Source organism: Thalassophryne amazonica, chromosome 10 (genome assembly GCF_902500255.1).
Source record: "Thalassophryne amazonica chromosome 10, fThaAma1.1, whole genome shotgun sequence".
In the NCBI taxonomy this organism is placed as follows: domain Eukaryota; kingdom Metazoa; phylum Chordata; class Actinopteri; order Batrachoidiformes; family Batrachoididae; genus Thalassophryne; species Thalassophryne amazonica.
In genome coordinates this window covers 47,057,272-47,074,819 of record NC_047112.1, presented here as the reverse complement: position 1 = coordinate 47,074,819, position 17,548 = coordinate 47,057,272, and the positions used below count along the sequence as shown (strand labels likewise).

Genomic DNA, 17,548 nt, shown 5'->3' with positions numbered 1-17,548 from the left:
GGCAAACCATTTAATCCCACATCCTCACATTTACAGTACGATGGAAATCTAAGTGAAATTGTGACTATTTCAAAAGAACTGCATCATATCTTACTATTAAATTATTCTTAAAGGCGTTTAGGTTTTATTTAGTCTCTTAATAGTGTAAAAATCACTGTGATAGAATGGTACGTTCCACTTGGTGTCCAGCAATCAAATTTTCCTCAAAGAAAATAGGACAATAGCTTGCGTTCCGCACACAAAAACCGTCCAACCTGTGCTCAGTTTTGCGCTTATACACGCACATAAAGCTCTCATAAACATTGATACACGGTATATTGGAATTAATTAATTAAAAAATGCAATGTTGCGCGAACTAAAAATCGCCTTTGTCCAACACATACATAAGGTATTAGGGTGCATTTCTAACACAAACCAAAAGATGGCAGCATAAGTCGATATGTGACCAGTGAACGGTGTAAAAACTGACTAGAAGTTGTAAAAGGGGAAAACAGACTAAAGTTCCTACAGTCACAGCCACAAAAGCTTGTATCTCCCAATTGCCATCAAAGTCTTGTAAGCTTCCTTCACTGCTTTGCTTCTTTCATCATCACTCTGTTTCAAACAAAAACAGAGTCTGCTTTAAACAAAACTGGCTCATTTTTTTCTATTTTAATGTAGTATTAAGGGGTATTACTTGTACTAACCATCTGTTGATTAATGTACAAGAAATTTATGCATTTTCACAAGTTTAGAATCTTGATACAGGAGCACAAAATGGACATATTTACTCTGCCGTTTGCATTTTGCTGCATTCGGGGTTTTCACATATCCCATAATCCCTTGCGTGCCAGAGAGTCGCTGCAGTCAAAACAACATAGAGAATCCACACGATGACAATTGTAAATTAATATTATCCTCAGAAATGTCATTTTTTAATGTTTTTCCTCACGTTAATAAGAGACTGCTGCATGATACCTTGAAAACTTGCTAAAACAATTCTAACAAAAAATCCATGTCTGCTACGTTTAATCTGCGTGGAATTTAATAAGCGCAAACCGAATTTCAGACATATTATATATATATGAGTATTTATTTATCGTATATTAGTCTGGAACAAAGAGGATAAACAGTGTTGTAAGAAACAATAATCAAGACGTTAAAGAGCAAACTTCACTTTCCCCCAGAACGACATGAACAGGAAGTGAGCGGAGCTCACAGCAGCTCCCGTTGAAAATAATGGAGAGACAGCCTGTGATTCTCGCATGTTTACATAAAATAAACACAATAACAACATCTAAAAACCCAGAGAATATATTCACAAGAGTTTTAGGCACAATATAAAAATAGTTTTATGTTGCGATGTTAATTGTGTTGTCCGTGTGCAGCGGTTAAAGTGAAGCGTGATCAGAGCGTATCAATGCAGTTCTCAATGTTACTGAGATCTCGCAGCGCAGCGACCTCTCCGAGGTTTTACGGCATTTGAAACCTGAAAAGCCTCAATGGCCAGAACACTGAAGAAAAAGAAGAATAATGAATGATTGCTTCTCTGTTGATTGATTGTTGGTTATGGGTGCAGCTAGGCTAACAAGTTTGACAATGTTCATTTTTGTGAAATGCATCTTGCTTATCCCAAGAGAAGGCAAGGGAGCATAATTCCCTCTCACCAAACAAACAAAAACATGAAGGGAAACAAAAGCGTGACTTGGGATAGTGTAATGCAATCTGCAAACTCACCACTAGATGACACTAAATCCTATACACTGTAGCTTTAGTACTTATTGCTTGAACTTGGGTAGATACTTGTTGACAAAAAATGTTCTTGTGTCAATTTCCTGGCTTGTGTAAAAAAAAAAAACTGTCTGTGAAAAATGTGTTATATTAAAGGGTGTGCATAGTTGGATTGGCTTTGCTTTGAGTTTCTAAACTGGGACCTTTATTGTCAATATTGTCATAAAGATAAAAAGATAATGATCTTTTTAACCAGTTTTGATTGTCAGTAAAGTGTGTTAATAAGACTTTAGCATGTGCATTTCTAATTTTGCCGACCTCAGAGCAGACAACACCCACTTAAGTGGGGTTTGGAGCCCAGATTAGGAACAAGAGGTTTATATATTACAAGAGTAGCCATTGTTAAAATATTGACCAGCAAACTTGAAAAGCTGTTGCCCCCCCCCCCCCCAAAAAAAACAACAACAAGAAACAGGAAAAATATAGAATGCAATGCTAAAGTACCCTCAGCCATATGAGTATGTAATCAATGAAAGAGTGTGTAGGAAGAATGTGACCTTTTGAACCCTTACAATAGGTCAAGGTTAGCCATCTTTGAACTTGTCCGAGGTCTGTGTCCCAAGAATGTTCCCCCGTGAATTTGAAAAGTCTGGCAGGAATAGGACTGGACTTATGCTGAGCACAGGCAGACAAACAGACGGACGGGCGGACAGACGGATGCAAAGTCTTTGCAATACCCGATAGCCACATTTGGGCCTCAGGTAATGAAGAGATGGTCAAATAACATAATCTATCTAGTTGCTTGAATTAAAGGAAATATTAAGAGACATTTAACAAAAGTTGTCAATCAGTAAAACTTTTTTCCTTGTTTCAAATTCCAAAATAAACTAATTCCAAACCTATTCTAATTTTATTTTATTTATTATTAAACAGACGTTGCATATAACATAACAATATATCCATCCATCCATCCATTTTCTTCCGCTTTATCCGGAGTCGGGTTGCAGGGGCAGCAGCTCAAGCAAAGCCGCCCAGACCTCCCGATCCACACACACCTCCCCCAGCTCCTCCGGGGGAACCCCAAGGTGTTCCCAAGCCAGCCGAGAGATGTAATCCCTCCAGCGTGTCCTGGGTCTTCCCCAGGGCCTCCTCCCAATGGGACGTGCCCGGAACACCTCTCCAGCAAGGCGTCCAGGGGGCATCCGGAAAAGATGCCCGCCACCTCAACTGACTCCTTTCGACGTGGAGGAGCAGCGGCTCGACTCCGAGCTCCTCCCGAGTGACCGAGCTCCTCACCCTATCTCTGAGTGCCCAGCTACCCTGCGGAGGAAACTCATCTCGGCCGCTTGTACTCGCGATCTCGTTCTTTCGGTCATGAGCCAAATCTCATGACCATAGGTGAGGATCGGAACATAGATCGATCGGTAAATCGAGAGCTTTGCCCCCCCTACTCAGCTCTCTCTTCACCACGACGGTCCGATACAGCGACCGCATCACTGCAGATGCTGCACCGATCCATCGATCGATCTCACGCTCCATCCGTCCCTCACTCGTGAACAAGTCCCCGAGATACTTAAACTCCTCCACTTGAGGCAAGGACACTCCACCGACCTGACGAGGGCAAAGCACCTTTTCCATATCAAGATAACAGATAACATGGGTGCAATAATATTAACAACAACAACAATGATAATAATAATAATCATAATAAGAATAACAAAAATTAAAGATAAAACTAGAAGTTGCACTAAACTAACGGTGAGCTGTAACAAAGATTAGAAACACAAACTACTGTCAAGGGAATTTGGATGGATGGATTTATGTACAAATAAAACCGAGGCTAACACATTAAAGTTTAAAACACTTATTTCCAATGCAGCCCTGTATAACATCAAATACAAGATTAAAAAACAACACAGTTAAAAAGATAAAAGAAAAACAAACATGTACAATTAAAAATGAGTGCTGTAAGAGAAGCTGACTCCTGAGTAAAAGCCGTTTAACCTGAGATTTAAAGCTGAAGTGGTGGTACAGTCCTGCCCCCTGCAGCCTCGCAGAGATGGTTTGTCCCTCTTCATAGATCACGGAGTTCCTCCCTTCTGATCAGATCGTGGTGTTCTCCACTGCTGCGCGGACGCAGGAATGGATCAGTGCGCTTTTACGCACGAACACATCAACTGTCACCTGACCAGCTGGCGTGAGCTGGCCTGATGGACTGCAGACACCCACAGCGTTTAGTTCAGTCATTGTAAAAACACATATTTCTAAACCTGTCTATTAGTAAGAGCCGAGCGCTTGATGAGTGGAAACGGCAGTAAAATGCTGCCTTGGAAGAAGAACAAGTTTGAGCTGATAGAGGAAGACAAGCAGTCCAAGCAGAAGGGCTATGCGGTGAGCCTCCACTACTCCGCGCTCACCTCCTTGGCCAAATCGTGCCCCGAGAGCGCGCTGAACAGAGTGGGAGGCATGTTCAAGTCCAAGAGGAAAAAGGTGAAGATCACCAGCGAGGACCCCACGTACACGGTGCTCTACCTGGGCAATGCCACCACCATTCAGTCCAAAGGAGACGGCTGCACGGACGTGGCGGTGAGCAAGATCTGGGGCAAAAGCGAGATGGGAAAGAACGGCACGAAGATGCGGCTGACCATCAGCTCGCAGGGGATACGGATGGTGCACGTGGACGACAAGGCCAGGAGGCCGGGACATTTGTACCTGCTGCACCGGGTGACCTACTGCGTGGCGGACCCGAGGCTACCCAAGATTTTTGCGTGGATTTATAGACACGAAATGAAACACAAGGCGGTGATGCTGCGCTGCCACGCGGTGCTGGTATCCAAGCCCGAGAAGGCGAAAGCCATGGCCCTGCTCCTCTACCAGACCTCTGCCACGGCTCTGGCCGAGTTCAAGAGGCTGAAGAGGAGGGACGACGCCAGGCACCAGCAGCAACAGCTGATCGGGGATCAGACGATCCCGCTGGTGCCCCTCAGGAAGCTGCTCAACGGACAGTGCTGCTACAAACCTCCGGTGGAGCGCAGCCGGAGCGCGCCCAAACTGGGCTCCATCACGGAGGACCTAATCGGTGAGGAGGAGGAGGAGAAAGCGATGCACTTCGAATGCGAGGACATCCTGGACACGGACGATGCTTGCGAGGCGAACGGCAAACAGGAGCTGAGTCAGATTATTAACGACCTGGGAGAGATGAGCATAGGGAACGACGTGCAGACACTCAAAGCTGACCTCAGGGTCACCAGACTCCTGTCCGGGGAGAGCACGGGCAGCGAGTCCTCCATAGAGAGCAGTCAGGAGCCCGCTGCGCTCCCAAACGGCATGGGCGAGAGAAAGGCGCTGGAGACCGCCTGAAGAATTTGGGCACTTTTACGCATAGCTTTTACTGCGTCGTGCGCGCCTCCACAAGAGAACTAAACACCTGTTTCAATCTGATCTGCCCCTTGCCCCTGTCACAAAGTCAAAAGAATTCATTCCCCAAAAAGGAATGAGTGACTTTAGGAGTGCGTATCCATCCGTGCGCCCTCGGACGCCACTCATGCTATTTTATTTGTGGCTTTATTGTAACTTCAAGCTTGCTTTTCCCCACTCCTGAAAAATCTTTTTGTTTTTCTCCGTTAAAATTTTTTCCATCACACTCCCCCAAAAACTTTGCACGTTCTTTTTCTTTCCTATGTGGTGAGTCGAAACAGGCGGCGTCCTCAATTTTCCCCATTTTCAGGGCTGCTTTTGCATTTAGCCTGTTGAGTTAAATTTGTTTTGCACTGTGGTGGAGTTTATTCAAGTATAATGTCGGTTACCACCTGCTGTCTGTTTGGTATCTTGTTCTTAACACAAATGTCATATCTTTGCTGTGCAAAAGAGAAAAAAAAGACCTTTGTGTACTAAAATGTAAATTAAGATGCTTTAAGTATAAATATACTATTTTTTAAAAAAAGATGGAAAAAAATGTGGTTTGGTTTGTGAACCTCAGAATTTCAAATAAAAACAAAAGAAAAAAAATGATATAACTGTGTCATAGTTACTATATACAATGTATTGAATGTGCCTCAAACTGAAAAAATACAGTAAGTGAATATTTAATTTCTTTTTGGTGATAAAAAACATGATTATTATTTTTATTATCAACTTTCAAACTGTATTCATAGTTAAATCTGGATTTAAATAGTCATTCTGTTATTGAGTAACACATTTTTTTTGCATGTGTGTTATGTGTTTGGCTTTATAGCTACAAAGAAATACAGTTTTTTTTTAAATTAAGTAAAAAATTTAATTAATTTTTGTCAAGATAGGAAAGTTTGGCCATATGAAATTAGAATTTCTGTTAGCATATGATGACGAAAAAATCAAACACTATTTCTTTTTTAAATCTAACTTTAAAGAACTTATCTCGATATACTTAAAAGTGCAACAGCAAGAACGCCAGGTCTGCATCCATTTTGCACACTTCTTTATCATTCAGCTCTTGCTATTTCAAGAAAGACCGACCATGTATGACCCCTTGCTTGGTCACATGCTCTTTTTCTCTTCCTCTCGTCCTCTGACAAGGTTTTTATTTTCCAGCAGCTCTGCCATGAAGATGAACATGTTTCTATTCTAGAATATTAATATATTATATTAATAATATAATAGTTATTATTAAATACCAATTAATTTATTATTCATATTTAATAAATATAATATATATATTTATATTTATTATTAAATATTATTAAATACAATATTATAATATATAATAATAATATAATCTAGAAAACATACCTTACTGAATTTTCATGTAAGAAATAAAGCCTTTGTTGACTTGTTCTTATAGCCACTAGCTCGCCAATGCCTCAATAGGGGGGGTGTATGTGTTGGAGTGCTGTAAAGCAGTTCGTGTTTCTTGCGAGACCCAAAACACTCATTCAAAGAACACTGGATCGATGTCCCTACATGGGGGGGGGGGGGGGATAATCCCCATTCTACCCAAAACAAATTATTTAGCAATTACAATTACTCCAAAACTGTAAAATTAAGTTAAAGATGTTGCATAGTGCCCCTTTAAGACACATGGGTCCAAATCCTAAAATAATTTCCAGTCAATGTGAATTATGATAATATTAACAGCATAAGATTATGAATCCTTAATTTGAATACACTGGAACAAAATAATAGTGGCACTGAAGAAAATCATTTTTAATGACTGAAGTGGGAAATAAATCAATGATCAATCATTTTTTAATGAAAGGCAGAATTCCACAAGTTTATTAATAGTGCAGCAGATAATTGAAACAATGTTTCAAATGGTGACGCAAGCAACAAACTTGGCACAAATACTCTTTAGACATTACTCTTTTGAAAATGCTCCAGTCATTATTTGTCTGATCATAACTATTCCAAAAATATGGTTTGGACTATCTATGACTGAATTTTATGGGGTAAAACTGCAAAAATGGTGACAAAGGTCAATTTCAGTTTGTACAGGGGTCAAAAGTTGCAAAAGTAAAAAGCAATGTAAATTATTGGTTAAGAGTTTGCAGCTTGTGTCATGCTTAGTTATCAGATTACAATGTAACATATGTCACATACCACAGAATCCAATGGACATCAACCTTGTTTGACCTTTACTTTGGACACCAAACAACACAGTCAGTCAAAATTATTTCATTCATTAATCTTATTAGCTCAACCAAATTCAAATGCCACATGTAGAACCACCCTATGCTGACTTGCGTTGATGCACATGAGTCATTACTGCCATCTAACTCTTTTGCACACTGCTGTATAGTTTCGATGGAAAAACCCATGAGAGGGAGGATTTACCTCAAGAGTCTGAAAATTGAGGTCAGATTTATATTTCTGAATAAAACAGCCTGAAAATAGATAAGCAAGGAGCATTTGAGCCAAGTTTGGTGCTATCACCATTTGAAAGATTCCTCTGTGAATATTCCATCTGCTGCACTATAAAAGCCAACTATAAATACCTTTCACTGAGAAAAAGGATGAAACTAAATCTCACACCTGACCCGTGGGCAGCAAATGTGACTGCAGCCACAACACTTGTGCTACTGCTGCTGCTGTGTATGAAAAACCCTGTTATTTTCACTTCCTTCACACATGTAGAACCGCCCTACGCTGACTTGTGTAGATACACATTAGTCATGACTGCCATCCATCCATCCATCCATCCATCCATCCATCCATCCATCCATCCATCCATCCATCCATCCATCCATCCATCCATCCATCCATCCATCCATCCATCCATCCATCCATCAATCCATTCCCATCTTAGTCCATGGGCCAAGCAGGTTTTCAGTACCACTTAAGGTGAATTCAAGACTTAGAATTCAGCCTCAGTGTACCATGGCCTACACAAAAATGTATGATAGCCATCCAAGGGTGGCAGCTGTAGCCAGCTAGGGGTCAATGAAGAATTACACAGAGGTCAAAATGTAAAAATGGTTCAATCATGTTGAAAACTATACTGCATTATTTGTCTGATCATAATGATTCCAAAAAGGTATAGTTTGGACTATCTGACTGAATGTTCTAGAGTTATGGGGTAAAAACAACACGAATGGTGACAAAGGTCAGTTTCAGTTTGTACAGGGGTCAAACATTAAAGTTGCTCCAATTTCACGACAAAATGGTGCAACTTATTATTTAGATTAATAGGGTTCTTAAAAGGAATAGTTTGCACCATCTGTCATGCTTAGTTATCATGTTACAGGGTAATATATGTCACAAGTCATAGAATCCAATGGACATCGACCTTTTTTGACCTTTACTTTGGAGACCAAACATTCAACACAATCAAAAGTATTTAATTTATTAATCCTTTTATTTCAACCAATATTTGCATAATTTTTTTACTGAAATTGGAGCAACTTTAACTTTTGACCCCTGTACAAACTGAAACTGACCTTTGTCACCATTTTTTGTTTTTACCCCATAACTCTAGAACATTCAGTCATAGATAGTCCAAACTATACCTTTTTGGAATCATTATGATCAGACAAATAATGTAGTATTTTCAACATGATTGAAGCATTTTTACATTTTGACCTCTGCATAATTCTTCATTGACCCCTAGCTGGCTACAGCTACCGCCCTGGGATGGATGTGTAGGCCATGTTACACTGAGGCTGGATTCTAAGTGTTGTTTCGTCACCTTACGTGGTACCAACTATGTAAAAATTGATGACTGGCTCATAGACTATCTGCCAGGTCTGCAAGTGAAAATGTGAAGTTTCTCTAAAATTAGTGGTTCACATGATGAGAAAGTGGGTGTGCAACAGAGGATGTAGATGTGAGTGCAGAATCCCTTTAGTTATGCTGCTGCAGCATGGCCTGAAAACAAAAATACTCCCATAGATTTAGACCGAGATTCAAAGAGGGAAGGTATTTCACACTGCAGTCTTCAAAAAGATACACAGCAACTCAAATTGTGTTTTTAGGACACACAAACATTTTAGAATCAGCAGCTTGCAGCTTGTCGAATGGAAATAGAGCACAGAGGCGCTCAGAAACCTGCACAATTAATCACTCTTCCTCCTGCAGCCTGGTGCCGTCTGCAGCCACTCTTGTAATTGCTGCTAAGATAAGTAGAACAGCATTTGTTCAGAAGATCCAACTCAGTGTCGACAGACTGTGCTCCACACACACACACGTGCGCGCGCACAAACACACACACACACACACACACACACACACACACACACACACACACACACACACACACACACACACACACACACACACACACACACACACACACACCACGCACACACACAACAAAGCAACAGGCCACTTCTCTGTGATTTACAGCTGCCTGAGGCTTCTTTTTGTCCCTGACCTACATTTTCATACAGCCTCTGCAAAAGCTATTGTAGTCTCCCTGCCTCTACGCCAGCATTACCTCGATATCAACCCCACGTAGTCAGCCGTTAATAGCTTGATAGCGTTTGCTGGCAGCAAGTGTTTGTGAAACACGTGTCAAGCTGCTTCCAGAGAAAATAAAGTTCCATTCTAATGTTGATTTTCCAACACTGTGCTCACGTTTCCATATGAGAACAAACAGCGAGGGGTTTGCTTCACTTACTGTCAGATGTGTGAGTCAGAGGGAAAAAGGCTACAGGTTGTCCAAAACAACATGATGTAACTGTTCATTTCAGTGGTGTGACCTAATAGAGTACTCGATTTATTCACGAATGATGGAAAATATTTCTCATCTGCTTTCAGTGCATAGTTTAATATGACAATATCGTGCAAAAATGGAACTGGAATGCACTCACAGACTGCATACTTCTGCCAATACATTAATCATGTCAAATGTTGATTTGCTGCAAAAATATATGATAATATAGTGTAAATCTTTATGACAGTTTGGATTCAGACAGCACAATAAATTACACTGCAGGCTGCAGATCACATCTGCATCACAACTGTTGTAATCTGTCCCCTGTCTGTGTCTGTCTTCCTTGATGGTTGTCTTTGTAATCTGTGCCCGGTCTGTCTGTAGTCCTTGTCGGTTGTCTTTGTAATATGTCCCCTGTCTGTGTCCTTATGTTAATTGTTATTCAGTCCCTTGTCCATATCTGTGAGTTATGTTGTTTTCCTGTTTTGCCCTCTTTTGCATCCTTGAGTTCCACTTTAGTTTTCTCCTCTTGTTTCCTTGGTTTTGTATTTGGTTATTGTTTTGATATGTTTTTGGTTCTTCTCACCCCCAGTGCTCTTTTGTGGTCATTCTGTCTTTGTTTGTGTCTGTGTGTGTTGGTAGGCGTGTCGTTGTCACCTGGTCTCCCCTACACCTGCTGCACATTTCCAATCACCACCAGTAGCCCGTCTGTTCATTTGTGTCACATTGTTTATTGTTTATTTATTAGGATCCCCATTAGCTGCAGTACTCTTCCTGGGGTCCACACAAAACAACAACCACAATATACAATAATCAAAAATCAAAAATGCATTCAAAAAAATATATAAAAAAATAATAAATGAAAAAAATAAAACAAAACCAATGAACTTCCAGTCAAATTAATCATCACATCTGGTCAATGTATATAGACAAAAAACTTGACTGTAAATGATAAAAAATAAATAAATAAATAAACCCAGATTGCTAGCTATATCAGTAAATACTGCTTTAGAAGTTCCTTAAAAGAACATTCATTCAAAATAAGTTTAATACATTCTGGTAATTAATTCCATTCCTTCATACCCCTAAATATGACAGTGTTTTTTATGGGATTAGTCCTGGCCACAGGAAACGTAAAATTTCCCACCACAGCATGTCTGGTTATGTATCTATGATTTTCTGAACTGAAGGAGAAATTCCTGAACAAAATACGAGGTGACTTAGTGACAATAATCTTTCTAGTAAAAATAATCAGTGAATAAGAGGGCATATGATTTGAACAACTTTTATTTACGATTTGAAACCGATAGCACTAAGGACTGCTGTGCTGTCCTGAAGGATGTGACATGTGACTCGAAGGACAGGATTCGGATAGACGCCGATGCTGTGGCAAAAACTTTTAAATCCATGTGCAGGAAAAAAGCTACAGGCCCGGATAAAATGTTCACTTTTCTCCTGAAAACATTTACAGATGAGCTAAGGCCTGCCTGGCAGCAGCTGTTTCAGCTCTCCATTGATACACAGACGGTACCAGAAATCTGGAAAAAAACAAAAAAAACATCATAATTCCAGTTCCAAAACAGTCATGTCCTCAGGAGGACAATGATTATAGACCAGTTGCACTCACCTCAAATGTTTTTAAAGTTTTCGAACAGCTTATGATAGATGTACTTCGAACTGATGTGGAGCCATTTTTAGACAGTTACCAGTTTGCTTATAAAAGGAAACGCAGTACAAGTGATGCTATAACAACTCTGATGCATCTCACATTACAGCACCTTGATAAGCCTGGGACATATGCTAGAATGCTGTTTATTGATTTTACGAGGTCTATTAGAAAAGTATACGACCTTATTATTTTTTTCAAAAACCATATGGATTTGAATCATGTGTGATTACATCAGACATGCTTGAACCCTCGTGGGCATGCGAGAGTTTTTTCACGCCTGTCGGTTACGTCATTCGCCTGTGGGCAGTCTTTGAGTGAGGAGTGGCCCACCCTCTCGTCGATTTTTTCATTGTTTAGGAATGGCTCAGAGACTGCTGCTTTGTGTGATAAGAACTTTTTCAAAGCTGTAAGGCACAATTGAGTGGACACCATTCGATAAATTCAGCTGGTTTTCAGTAAAAATTTTAACGGCTGATGAGAGATTTTGGTCCAGTAGTGTCGCCGTAAGGACGGCCCACGGCGCCTGACGGCGATCTGCGCTTCGAGGCGGCAGCATCTCGCCGTTTCAAGTTGAAAACTTCCACATTTCAGGCTCTGTTGACCCAGTAAGTCGTAAGAGAACAGAGAACTTTCAGAAGAAGTCGGCATGAGGAGTTTATTCGGACATTCCATTGTTAACGGACATTTTGTAATGAAAGAACATGCGGGCAGAGTCGCATGTCGGGCTGGACCCGACCGCGGGGGGTCGTGACAGGAAAAACACCTCCGTTGGAAACCTTAATGGGCAAGTTGGAACATGCCCAAGCTGTTAAACAATTTCTCAGTTACTCACTTGTTGAAAGCCATTAAAAGCCGCCTGAATTTTACAAATGGTTTTCAACACGGAGGTGTTTTTCCTGTCGCGGCGCACACAGATTCGCCGAGTCGTCACGGAAACGACTCAGCGAATTTGCGCGCACGTCTTTCATTAAAAAATGTCCTTAAACAGTGGAATGTCCGCATAAAGTCCTCATGCCGGCCTCTTCTGAATCTTCTCTGTTCTCTCACGACGTCCTGGGTGAATTAAGCCTTAAATTAGGATGTTTTCAGGTCAAAACAGGCCGACGACGGCGCCTGGAAGCGCTGCACGACGTCCCGCTCCGCGTGAAAAAACTCACGCATGCGCACGAGGGTTCAAGCATGATTGGTGGAATCGCACGTCATTCAAATCCATATAGTTAAAAAAAAAATAAAAGGGTCGGTTTATTGTCTAATAGACCTTGTAGTTCTGCTTTTAACTCTACTGTATTCAGCCACACATTCTTCTTAGGAAGTTGGTACAAATGAAAGTTAAGCCCTTTTTAATTAAGTGGTATCATTCATTTTTGACAGACCGACCACAGCAAGTAAGAATAAATGGAACACTTTCAGATACAGGGGTGAGCTGTACGGGAGCTCCGCAGAGGTGCGTAAGCTCACCATTCCTGTACTAACGACTGTGTTAGCTCTGGGCCTGATCAGTATGTGGTGAAGTTCTCTGATGATACTGTCATTCTGAGTATACTTTCCAGGTCACTTGATGTTTCTTCTCACATGGCCGCTGTGAATGATTTTGTGGCTTGGTGTGACAACCATAAACTCCAGATTAACACGAACAAGACAGTGGAGATGATGCTGGATCCCAGATCAGCCGGTGACCATAGTCCTGTTGTCATAAACAACCTCACAATTAAACAGATGACCTCTTATAAATATCTTGATGTTTACATTGACAGTAACCTAAGCTGGCAGACACACGTTACCTCTGTCAGTGCCAGAATTCATCAATGCCTGAACTTTCTGTGCAGACTCTTTTTATTTGGGGTCTGCGAGAATATTATGTTAATCTTTTACAGAGCTACGATCAAATCCATTTTTCGCTATGGTATCACTGGCTGGTCTGGGAATCTTCCAGTTAAGTTGAAAGCTCAGATTCATTCCCTCATGGGCCACACTCCTCCCAGTTTTCAAGAACTTTCTGATCGAGCAAACATTACACAAGCAAAAACATCTTAATGGATAGCTCACATGTTCTGCACTCAAGAGTATATCTTGTTAAACTCGGGGAAGAGATATCGTGTTCCTTTTTGCAAATGTAACCGGTACAAATATTAATTTGTTCCTTTGTCCATTAAGCTTATTAATGAACAAGCTTAAATTGCTGTAGGTGGGATCTCCACCAGCGTTGTTACTGGGTGTACACACACCCACCTCTGATTGTTTCTGCTCCTTGCCAGCAGTACCAGATCCGACGCTCGGAGACGGTGGCCACCTGGGGATTCGGGACTTGGCGGCTCCAGTATTCTCCTGGTTCGGTGGCGGAGGAGATCCGCTTATGTTATTAACTTGCTTCGTGGTGAGGCATGCGCTTGGGCTACGGCGCTTTTGGAGCAAAATTCACGGCTCCTTCTCACGTATGCTGGGTTTGTGAGGGAATTCAAAACGGTTTTTGATCACCCTAATAGAGGAGAGACCGCTTCAACAGTGCTGCTGTCAATGAGACAGGGGTGCCGGAGCGCAGCCGCTTATGCAGTCGACTTCCGCATCGCGGCTGCGAGATCCGGCTGGAATAACGCTGCGCTCCGCGCCGCCTTCGTAAACGGACTGTCGTCGGTCCTGAAGGAGCACCTGGTAGCTAAGGACGAACCGCGAGACTTAGATGGGCTTATTGATCTCGTTATACGGTTAGACAATCGGTTAGAGGAACGCCGTCAGGAGCGAGACGAAGGACGTGGCCGGGCATGCGCCGTCCCTCTCCCTTCCGGTTCCGAACGGGTTCCGCCCTCCCCACGCTCCACGGCCTCAACGCTCCGTGGGGTCACAGCTCCCCCTGCTGACGTTGCTAGGGAAACGCACAGGGCCAAAACGAGAACAGATGACAGAATGAGAAGGCTGGTCCGCGGGGAGTGTTTTCTCTGCAGCTCAAAAGAGCACATACAGAAAAACTGCCCCAAACGGCCAAAACGACAACACTAAGGGAGGCTAAGGGGGGGTCATAACATTCATGTGGGACACACACGTATTGCCACACGACTCCCAGTTACAATCCTGAGCGGGGATTTAACCCTTCAAGCCCCAGCACTGGTGGACATGGGGTCGGAAGGGAATCTGCTAGACAGCAGATGGGCTAGGGAGGTAGGGCTCCCTCTGGTGGCGCTCCCTTCGCCATTGCAGGTGCGGGCACTAGATGGCACCCTTCTCCCTTTAATCACGCACAAGACACAACCAGTAACTCTGGTGGTGTCTGGAAATCATCGGGAGGAGATCGAGTTTTTTGTGACTCCTTCTACCTCCCACGTGATTTTGGGCTTCCCGTGGATGTTGAAGCACAATCCCCGGATTGATTGGCCGTCTGCGGTGGTGGTTCAGTGGAGCGAAACCTGCCATCGGGTGTGTTTAGGATCCTCGGTTCCTCCCGGTTTACATGCTAAGGAGGAGGTCAAAGTCCCTCCCAATCTGACAGCGGTGCCGGTTGAGTACCACGATCTTGCTGACGTCTTCAGCAAGGATCTGGCACTCACCCTTCCCCCGCACCGTCCGTACGATTGTGCCATTGATTTGATTCCAGGCATGGAGTTTCCGTCCAGCAGGCTGTACAACCTCTCACGACCTGAGCGCGAATCAATGGAGACCTACATCCGGGACTCATTAGCTGCCGGGCTGATCCGGAATTCCACCTCCCCGATGGGTGCAGGTTTCTTTTTTGTGGGCAAGAAAGATGGCGGACTCCGTCCATGCATTGATTACAGGGGGCTGAATGAGATTACGGTTCGCAATCGATGCCTGTTGCCCTTGTTAGATTCCGTGTTCACCCCCCTGCATGAAGCCAAAATCTTTACAAAGTTGGATCTTAGGAATGCGTATCACCTGGTTCAGGTCCGGAAGGGAGACGACTGGAAGACGGCATTTAACACCCCATTAGGTCACTTCGAGTACCTGGTCATGCCGTTCGGCCTCACTAACGCCCCCGCGACGTTCCAAGCTTTGGTAAATGACGTCTTGCGGGACTTCCTGCACTGATTCGTCTTCGTATATCTGGACGATATACTCATCTTTTCTCCGGACCCTGAGACTCATGTCCAGCATGTACGTCAGGTCCTGCAGCGGTTGTTGGAGAACCGGCTATTTGTGAAGGGCGAGAAGTGCGAGTTCCACCGCACCTCTTTGTCCTTCCCGTCCGGGAATATATCCAGGCCTGCACCACCTGTGCCAGGGGCAAGGCTGACCATAAGAAGACCCAAGGGCTTCTCCAGCCACTGCCTGTGCCTCATCGCCCCTGGTCCCACATCGGCCTGGATTTCGTCACGGGCCTCCCGCCGTCCCAGGGCAACACCACCATCCTCACGATAGTGGACCGGTTTTCCAAGGCGGCCCACTTCGTGGCCCTCCCGAAGCTCCCTACAGCCCAGGAGACTGATGACCTCCTGGTCCACCACGTCGTCCATCTGCATGGGAAACCAACAGACATTGTCTCAGATCGTGGTCCCCAGTTTTCCTCTCAAGTCTGGAGGAGTTTCTGCAGAGAACTGGGGGCCACTGTGAGCCTCTCGTCCGGGTACCACCCACAGACGAACGGACAGGTAGAACGGGCCAACCAAGAGCTGGAACAGACCCTTCGCTGTGTGTCATCCGCGCATCCGACGGCCTGGAGTAACCATCTGGCTTGGATCGAGTATGCCCATAACAGCCAGGTGTCTTCTGCCACCAGCCTCTCCCCGTTTGAGGTATTAGAGGGGGAGGTCGGTGTGCTCTCGGTCCAGGCCCACCTGCGGAGGTGCCGTCGGGTGTGGCGCACCGCCCGTTCTGCCTTGTTGAAGGCCCTGACGAAGGCTAAGGCCCATGCAGACCGCCGGCGGTCCCCGGCCCCTGCATACCAGCCCGGGCAGGAGGTGTGGCTATCCACAAAGGACATCCCCCTCCAAGTGGACTCACCCAAGTTAAAGGACCGATACATAGGACCATTCAAGATCCTCAAGATCCTCAGTCCTGCCGCAGCGAAGCTCCAACTCCCGGCTTCGCTGCGGATCCACCCCATTTTCCACGTCTCCAGACTGAAACCGTACCACACCTCACCCCTCTGTGCTCCCGGTCCGGCGCCGCCTCCTGCCCGCATCATTGACGGGGAGCCGGCTTGGACCGTGCGCCGGCTCCTGGACGTCCGCCGGATTGGCCGGGGGTTCCAGTATCTGGTGGACTGGGAGGGGTATGGACCCGAAGAACGCTCCTGGGTAAAAAGGAGCTTCATCCTGGACCCGCCGCCACCCGGACAAACCTGGTCGGGCGCCAGGAGGCGCCTGTTGGGGGGGGGTCCTGTTGTGTGGGCCGCCAGAAGAGGATGTACTGCTTGCCCACCACCAGAGGGCGCCCTGCCTGAAGTGCGGGCTTCAGGCACCAGAGGGCGCTGCCGCCAAGGACACAGCCGGGGTGACAGCTGTCACTCATTATGTCAGGACAGCTGTCACCCATCTACACTTCATCAGTCCACACCATAAATACCGGACGTCATCTCCACCTCGTTGCCGAGATATCATCTACCAGTAAAGGTAAAACTTTCAGCCGTTGCTTTTGTCTTTTCTGACAAGTGTTTGTTACACAGTGTTTGCAGTCAGTTCCGTGAGTGCTCGCAGACGGAGGCTGAGTGTGAGAGACGCTCCCCACGCTATTCTGTGATAAGTACTCTCAACTGCTGCACGTACCTGTTTTCTGGATAGGAGGTGGAGGTGGGATCTCCACCAGCATTGTTACTGGGTGTACACACACCCACCTCTGATTGTTTCTGCTCCTCGCCAGCAGTACCAGATCCGACGCTCGGAGACGGTGGCCACCTGGGGATTCGGGACTTGACGACTCCAGTATTCTCCTGGTTCGGTGGCGGAGGAAATCATGTGGTTCCGGTTCTTCTCAGGACAGACGTCTTCCATCCTCGAGCCTGCCCACACGTCCCCTTTGTTGATTGACTATTATCTGACATTCTGTAATCTGCTGTACTTGGTTGTGCTCATTCACAACAGTAAAAGTGTTCATAT

The 17,548-nt window shown here is 44.4% G+C and overlaps 1 protein-coding gene across 1 annotated transcript; it reads left to right on the top strand.

The window, feature by feature from the left end:
* Positions 1 to 3,817: 3,817 nt before the first annotated feature.
* Positions 3,818 to 5,722, top strand: fam43a (family with sequence similarity 43 member A). The gene has a single exon (XM_034179950.1). The coding sequence runs from the start codon at positions 4,009 to 4,011 to the stop codon at positions 5,068 to 5,070; it is 1,062 nt and encodes a 353-aa protein (XP_034035841.1). The 5' UTR covers positions 3,818 to 4,008; the 3' UTR covers positions 5,071 to 5,722.
* Positions 5,723 to 17,548: the final 11,826 nt, after the last annotated feature.

Excerpts from the sequence above, each read along its gene's own strand:
- fam43a (XM_034179950.1), top strand. The coding sequence starts at position 4,009 with ATGAGTGGAAACGGCAGTAAAATGCTGCCTTGGAAGAAGAACAAGTTT.